At 44.5% G+C, this 8,089-nt stretch overlaps 1 protein-coding gene across 1 annotated transcript; it reads right to left on the reverse strand.

Annotated features, from left to right (window-relative positions):
• Positions 1-1,259: 1,259 nt before the first annotated feature.
• On the reverse strand, positions 1,260-5,144 carry LOC115645157 (nuclear transport factor 2-like). Its single transcript, XM_030549540.1, has 5 exons — positions 4,993-5,144; positions 3,946-4,063; positions 2,922-2,993; positions 1,715-1,813; positions 1,260-1,413 (listed from the first exon to the last, which is right to left on the reverse strand). The coding sequence occupies exons 2-5, from the start codon at positions 4,042-4,044 to the stop codon at positions 1,300-1,302; spliced, it is 384 nt and encodes a 127-aa protein (XP_030405400.1). The 5' UTR covers positions 4,045-4,063; positions 4,993-5,144; the 3' UTR covers positions 1,260-1,299.
• Between the last annotated feature and the right edge of the window lie 2,945 nt (positions 5,145-8,089).

Consider the following 8,089-nt stretch of genomic DNA (forward strand, 5'->3'; position numbering starts at 1 on the left):
CCCATCAGAAGGGAAGACCCTGTTCAAATCCTCTCTCTGAGGGGGTTCTAACCACTGAGCTACAGGATATGCTGATATGAAATGCCCTCAACCTCTCCTGAGAAATCTACGCTGCTGTGTGTAAGTAGTCACAGGAGCAAGGCAACTGGCCCCTGGATCTCCCACCTCCCATGCTGGTGCCCAAAACTCCAGGCTAGAGAAACTCTGACTCGATTCAAGGTATTTATCCACAGTGGAACACAAGAGCCTCTGACCATGCCTACCAGATCAGGCCCCGGGGATGAAATATGTGCTCCTTCATCTATCTTTCCCTGGTTTGTAGAGCTTAGGTGTCTAGATACCTAAAGTGAGGCAGCAGTGGGCATGCCCAGAAGCAGCAAGGGAACATGTACAGAACAAATTTAGACACTGAGTGAATTTTGGTGACTATGTGGTTGAGTGGCTCCTGAGTGGGGATTCTGCTAATCACAATGGTGCCTAAAAACTAGGACTTAATTACTTTTGTGGATCTGGATCCAGGTCCTAGTGTTTAAGGAAAAAGAGGACAACCAAAATTTTAATAAGACTTGTGCCTATCAGCCTTATCAGTCTGTCTGAATAGTGTGTCCCACTGCCATTCTCTTCCTCTGTTTTATAGAGTTCGCTGCTTCCAAGTGCATACATGTCTTCCTCTGTGTTTGGAGAAGGTCTAGCATACTGTGAATGCTCCTGTACACTGAATAATTAATCAGGGAACAGAAAATGGGAGGACTGACTTTAATTTGTGAAAGTGCTTTAGGTGCTCTCTCCTCCCTCTTGTGCATATCTATATGACAAGGAGGGAGAATATGGCCCGAAGTTTGTAATGGGAGCACTTACTGCTACTTCATATGTTCATATACAAATTTTATAGCAAGTTGCACTACTTTCACATTCTCTGAAAGTACCGGATTTGAAGAGTGCATTTCATGAGATACAACCACTAATCATCTCAAAGCGACAAAGTGCTTACATGGTGTTTGTGCTGCCAACTCTTTTCTAGAAAGCTATAGTTCATATATAGCAAGTTTCTGGAGGCTACAATTTACTATCATTATGATCATATAGAAACAATGCACATTTCTGCTATCTACAATTTACAAGCCAATATTACACCAAGATATGGTTAGGCGAAGGGAAGAGACGCACAGGCTAGCAAGTGCATGGTCTTTTGATCAACAGACTGCATAAATCACCACAGAACAAGTTAAACAACAATTTATTTATTTTTGTGTCAGATTTGAAAGTGGCAATAGAAACAGACATTTGAGAACAGAAAATTCAAGCAAAGTTGTACAGGGCCAGTCTAAATATGTCATTGGTGCAAACCCAATTGTCACTAATATTCTTGAGAACAAACAGCTGGTGGAACCCCATCACTGGGTCATTATCTACCTAAACAAATAAAATAAAAATGTTAGTTAGAAGTAGGAAGTCCAAGCCAAACCCCCTCAAACTACTCAGGTCTATTAGCATAGCATGTATCAATTAAATATCCAATGCCTTTGTTTTCAAGTCTATTCAACTGACATCAAGATACAGCATTAGTTGTAGTACCTCAGGCTCAAACAGGAATTTTTTAGTTAAAAAAAATTAAATGCAGTAGCAGAATGCAGTATTTCTAAATGGAATATTTCTAAGACCAACAAGCTTCTCCTTATATACTAGTCAAAGCATTACAGTTTGCTAGTCTCACCTTCAGCTGACCAACCACCATACTAAGTATACAGTTATCAGGTGCTGGTTGGTGATCTTGAGATGTTATGCTGTGTTGGATTTTTTGGAATGGAAGGCTCTGTTTAGGAGGGATTAAAAAAGAAATTCAGAAACTAAACATATTAATGCAAGTATTTCACACCATTAATATTTCTGCTCCAGCAGTGTACTTGGTACTGTACATGGTCCCTGATCCAAGGCAGTTAGACATACAATGTAGCTAATACACAAAATACTAATTGGCGATATGAATGTCAGATCTTAATAGTGCAAACAAAAGCAAATCTGATGGAAAAAAGTCAACATTTAGTATAGTTAACTATAATATTGTGTTTTAGAAAAGTATATTGTGGTAAGTGAGGCAACAGAAATCCCTCACCGCTGCACTGTACAATAATCCTGCTCAATGATCTTGCAGGGAAAACATTTTCTAAATATTTCTTTCCTCATATCACAAGACAAGCAATTTCCATAAGGTCAGCTGGCATAAAGATATATGTACCATAAAGATCTATGTACAGTATGTGGTTCTTTAACAAAAAAGAACAAAAAAAGCATCAGATATTAAGAAAGTCTTAAGTGTTTAAATATGCTGCAGAGTAACACTTTTGTACCATGTACTCTGAAACTAAAAAGTGACTATTGTAAGAAATGGCACCCTCTTACTCAGTTACTCTTATTTCCCATGTGTATTCAGAACCCTATCTGCTGAAACTTACTGACAAGTTTACTATGTTTAATTCCTGTTAGCAGAGCAGACATAAGTTGGATTTTATACTGCCTCATCCATCAGCAGAGCTGTTCATTAAGTTTCAACTACAGTAACAATAAAGTTTATCAGGCATAACAGAGGGCTGAATTCAGCCTGCAAAACATCTTATTTGTGATAGAGGAAAGAACACTGCTTAACTTTGAGGTGCTGGCACTTTGAAAAAACATATTTGACTTGTAAATTAAGCAGATGTTATTGAACAAACATGGAACCTTATGATGCAATTTTAACAGCAGTTTCATTGCAGCAATCAGATTTTTTTGAACTCTGAAAAGTTCTGCAACTCAGGCACAGGTGTTCTCTCTACTACCTGTAATCACATGGAAGCATGCGGGGTTTAATTGTTTTTGAATCCTGAGACAAAGCAGTTCAGAGATTTTTTTTTAAACCACTTTTAATATAGACAGAAGTGTACCATCAACTTTTCCATGATGGCTGTTTTTCCTTGGAACTGCTGTCCTTCCCAGGACAAGCAAGAAGCATCTGTCTGAAAAAGAGAACAAAGTGTCCAAGTCATTCATGTCTATGCTACAGATATGAGGTAAGATTGAAAGGTCTGAGGGATGTAGCCTAAAGCAGTGTTCTCAACCTTTTTGATTGTAAGTACCAGTTTGCTGCCTTCCTAAACTGTGTCAGGGAGATCTCCGGGACCAGCACTGGTCCATGTGAAACACTGGCTTAAAGAATCCTAGAGATACACGTGAAGCGTTCATTAATCTAATTTAGTCACTAGCAAATGAGTATTTGTTACAACTGGAAGTTATGCAGAACATGACTAATAAGTTATCAAAAATGGTACAGCTTGTGATCAGAAAGGGAGATATTGGCAGAGTCAAGCAAGCTTTCAGGAAGTAGACCCACCCATTCTATTTTTGGCCTAGCTTGTGCCATCACTTACACTAGGGTTTTCATATTCAATCCTCACCCCATTTTAGAACTTCCTCCTGTTTCCCCACAGAGATCTTAAGTGGGCCTACAGTTCATATAGAAGAATGGCAGAATCAAGTAGTTAAGAAAATTTTTTTTAAAACGGCCAAAAATTTCACCACTTCCCCTTTTAGTTTTTGATGCTTCTTCACCGTGACAGATTTCTCATAGTTCAAGTTCTCCAGCAAGTGAAACAACTCCCACTCCTCAACCCTAACATTTCTGCTACTCAAAAAAATGGATTTAAAAAAAACTCAACCCCACAATTGCTGACAGAAGAGAGGAATATTTACCAATACTCATAATTTATAGGGTAAAATGACAGTTTAAGGAATTAGAATTGGTGGGGGATAGGTACTTGCTTCCATTCTATCCAAGACAGAAACATTGCCTCATACAAGCTACTGTCTTTATAGCGGAAGTGGAAGCAAAATACATCAAGCTGATAACCCATCATTCAAAATGATCAATGAGGAAGTTAAACGTTTGAGCAACGTCAAACTGATACTTACATAGAGAGCACTTAGCTCTACTCTACTAGAATCAAAACGCTGGTAATAGAGATGCACAAAACTTGTTCCAACTTGCTCCCACATAGGTCTCTCTGCCATTCGTGCTCTTTGTCTAAGTCTGTCAAGAAGGCAAATGTGTAGAAGTTTTAAGTCTAAAACAGTGATACTCAGACTGAGGCTCACAAGCCACTCTTTAATGTGTGTCCTGCAGCTCTCTGCAGCACAATTAAAACACTGATTTAACTAACCAATCAGGATGCTTTTACTATGTTATTAACCAATTGTAGGTAAGATATCTATCTATATCTACACACAAAATATTTCCCCTGCCATATTGTTTAAATATGAATATCTAGTACTACAGTAAATGAAACAATGAATTCACACTACTGTGGCTCTTCGGGTAATGTTGATCTCTAATTTGGCTCCAGAACCACTGAGGTCTGAGTATCACTGGTCTACAATCCTAAATTACCAAGGTAAGTGAAAACTGCAGAGAAAAGAGGAAATAGAAGAGAAGAGAACATCTCCTTTTCTGCAGTACACTTGGTGAGTGGGCACAGCATTCATTATGTATCATTTTAATTACTATTTGAAGTAGAATCCCATCATAAGATTCTTTAAGGCAATTCAACTGCCAGTTTCAGTCCCAATTCTGCAGCAAGTTGCTTGTGGGTGCCCCCCTGTGCAAGTGTACAGCTCCATTGACTTCAATGGACATCTGGTTGCACGGAGCTCGTTGCAGGATTGAGGCCTTAATGCTTTCCCGTCTTTTGTCGTGGTCTTGTAAACACATTTACAGGTTTATTTAACTTCAGTTTTGGAAAACAGCCCTCTTACACACCCACAAGCCCATCTCAGATGCTTTCATTTTTTAATAACTTTATTTCAAGTTTAGCTCACATCTAAATTTTAAAAAGCAACCAGTCAGTGGGTTGGCGCGGGGCAGCCGAGCGCACGTGCAGCCAGAGACCTGAGAAAGGGAAAAGCAAGGGGCACACACCCTGCACCAGCCACCACCCATCCCGCCCCCTGCCCACGACTAGCCTGCGGAAGAAATTGCGCTGCTGCTGCTGCTGCACCGCGCTGCTAACGCGACTTGTTCCCAGGCTCCGCTCAGCGCAGCCAGCGGCTGCCGCTCTGAACCCGGCGCGCGCTGTTTTACCGCCCGCTGCTGCGCACGTGGTACTTGGGGCCCGGCTCGCGAGCCGGTAGGTGGCGTCCCGGGGCCGGGTTAGATTTGTAATCGAAGTGCCCCGGGTGGCCAGCGGAGGCTCCCTCAGCTGCTCCCGCTGAGAAGGGAAACTGCTCCCGTCTCTAGCGCCGCTGCTGGGCAAGCGCCGCTTCTGCCCCTCTTGCGAGGCCGTGAGTATAAGCGCTGCAGCTGGTGGGGGGGCGAGTGCAGCTATTATCGACACGAGAAATTGAGTTTACAGTTACTCGGCCGCTAAGGGCTTTGTTGTGACTGGCAGGCTGCGAGGTCAGCAGGAAACCTGTTGTGGTTCCTGCAGAACTGCCCCCATATGAGAGCACTGGAGGCACCGACGAGAGATGCTGTCCCTGTGCTACCAGCGAGGCTCGGGAATGCATCTGCTGAGGCATGGGCTGCCGTAGGCGCTTAGGCTGAGGATAGACGCCCAGTCCCTGCAGATAGTTGTATGGCGTGTCTTTGCCAGTCCGCGGGGATTAGCCCCGCATACTGGAAACAGGGACCTCCCTCTGCGCTATTGCCCCCTTTCTCAAAGGCTTCTGGAGGTGGGTGCATGTGTCAAGCAAAGCTGCTTGTGTGGGGTTGTCTGCTGAGTAGGTGGCACTGTTTGCTCTCTGAATGAGGAGTACTTAATATCATAGACTACCAGGATTGGAAGGGACCTCAGGAGGTTATCTAGTCTAAACCCCTTTTCAAAGTAGGACCAATCCCCAGCCAGATTTTTGGCCCAGATCCCTAAATGGCCCCTCAAGGATTGAGCTCATAACTCTGGGTTGTAGCAGGCCAATGCTCAAACCACTGAGCTATCCCTCCCCCCTTGTGGCACCTTAGAGACTAACACATTTATTTGGGCATAAACTTTCATGGGCTAAAACCCACTTCATCAGATGCCTGCAGTGAAAAATACAGTAGGAAGATATATACACACAGAGAACATGAAAAGATGGAGGTTGCCATACCAACTCTAACAAGACTAACCCAGGGTTGTGAGTTCAATCCTTGAGGGGGCCATTTAGGGAAGTGGGGTAAAAATCTGTCTGGGGATTGGTCCTGCTTTGAGCAGCGGGTTGGACTAGATCACCTCCTGAGGTCCCTTCCAACCTTATTATTCTAGTCAATTAAAGTGGGCTATTATCAGCAGGAGAAAAAAATATTTGTAGTGATAATCAGGATGGCCCGTTTCAAACAGTTGACAAGAAGGTGACAGTAAGGGAAAAATTAGCATGAGGAAATAGTTTTTACTTTTTTTCCCCATGTTCTCTGTGTGTATATATATATCTTCCTACTGTATTTTCCACTGCATGCATCCGATGAAGTGGATTTTAGCCCACAAAAGCTTATGCCCAAAGGTGTCACAAGTACTCCTCGTTCTTTTTGCTGATACAGACTAAGGCCTTGGCTACACTTGCAGGTGTGCAGCGCTGGTAGTTACAGCTGTCTTCGTACAGCTGTGTAGGGCGAGTGCTGCAGTGTGGCCACACTGACAGCTACCAGCGCTGCAGTGTGGCCACATTTGCAGCATTTGCAGCGCTGTTGGGAGTGGTGCATTATGGGCAGCTATCCCACAGAGCACCTTGTCCCATTTTGGCGCTGTGGGTTGTGTGAAGGGGGCGGAGGGGGCAGGTCATTCTGCTTCCTGTCCCAACGCCCTGTGATGCATCGCTTCACATCCCAGCAATCCCTGTTTTTCCATTCACGTTTGGTGCCATCTTGACTCTCTCAACGGTTTCTGTGCAGCGCTATTTCTGTGGGAAATGGAGCCCGAACTGCTGAGGAGTATGCTGACAAGTCTCGCCAGCACATCACGTTTGGCAGTTGAGCTATTCCTTAGGATCCAAAGTGATGAAGAGTCCAACGATGGTAGCGAGTCGCCTGATGTGTACGACACAAAATTGCTTGTGGCATTCACGGAAATGCTCAGCACCGTGGAACGCCGCTTTTGGGCTCGGGAAACAAGCACTGAGCGGTGGGATCACATCGTCATGGAAGTCTGGGATGATGAGCAGTGGCTGCAGAACTTTCGGATGAGAAAAGCCACTTTCATGGTGGGACTGTGTGCTGAGCTCGCCCCCACCCTGCGGCGCAAGGACACGAGATTGAGAGCTGCCCTGCCGGTGGAGAAGTGGGTGGCTATTGCAATCTGGAAGCTGGCAACTCCAAACAGCTACTGATCGGTTGGGAACCAGTCTGGAGTGGGAAGGTCAACCGTTGGGATCGTTTTGATGCAAGTTTGCAGGGCCGTTAATCGCATCCTGCTAAGAAGAACCATGACTCTGGGGAACGTGCAGGACATTGTGGATGGCTTTGCACAAATGGGTTTCCCTAACTGTGGAGGGGCGATAGATGGGACACATATTCCTATTCTGGCACCACCCCACCTAGCATCCGAGTACGTTAATCGGAAAGGGTATTTCTCTATGGTTCTCCAGGCGCTTGTGGATCACCGTGGGCGTTTCATTGACATTAACACAGGCTGGCCTGGAAAGGTGCATGATGCACACATCTTTTGGAACACTGGCCTGTTCAGGAAGCTGCAGGCAGGAACTTTTTTCCCAGACCGGAAGATCGCAGTAGGGGACATTGAAATGCCCATTGTGATCCTTGGAGACCCTACTTACCCGTTAATGCCTTGGCTCGTGAAACCGTATACAGGGAAGCTTGACAGGAGCAAGGAACGGTTCATCTACAGGCTGAGCCAGTGCCGAATGACTGTGGAGTGTGCTTTTGGCCGTTTAAAAGGGTGCTGGCGATCTCTGTATGGGAAGCTAGACTTGGGGGAAAGCAGCATCCCCGCAGTTATAGCCGCGTGCTGTACCCTCCATAATATTTGTGAAGGGAAGGGTGAAACATTCAGTCAGGCATGGACCTCTGAGGTTCAACGCCTGGAGGCTGAATTTGAACAGCCAGAGAGCAGGGCTACTAGAGAGGCCCAGC

The sequence above is a fragment of the Gopherus evgoodei genome, chromosome 2, assembly GCF_007399415.2.
Source record: "Gopherus evgoodei ecotype Sinaloan lineage chromosome 2, rGopEvg1_v1.p, whole genome shotgun sequence".
Classification (NCBI taxonomy): domain Eukaryota; kingdom Metazoa; phylum Chordata; order Testudines; family Testudinidae; genus Gopherus; species Gopherus evgoodei.

Coding starts and splice junctions, on each gene's coding strand:
- LOC115645157 (XM_030549540.1), bottom strand. CDS start 4,044: ATGGCAGAGAGACCTATGTGGGAGCAAGTTGGAACAAGTTTTGTGCAT. Junction 2,994..3,945: donor TAGAGCTAAGTGCTCTCTAT/GTAAGTATCAGT, acceptor TCTCTTTTTCAG/ACAGATGCTTCTTGCTTGTC. Junction 1,414..1,714: donor TGGTGGTTGGTCAGCTGAAG/GTGAGACTAGCA, acceptor TTATTTGTTTAG/GTAGATAATGACCCAGTGAT.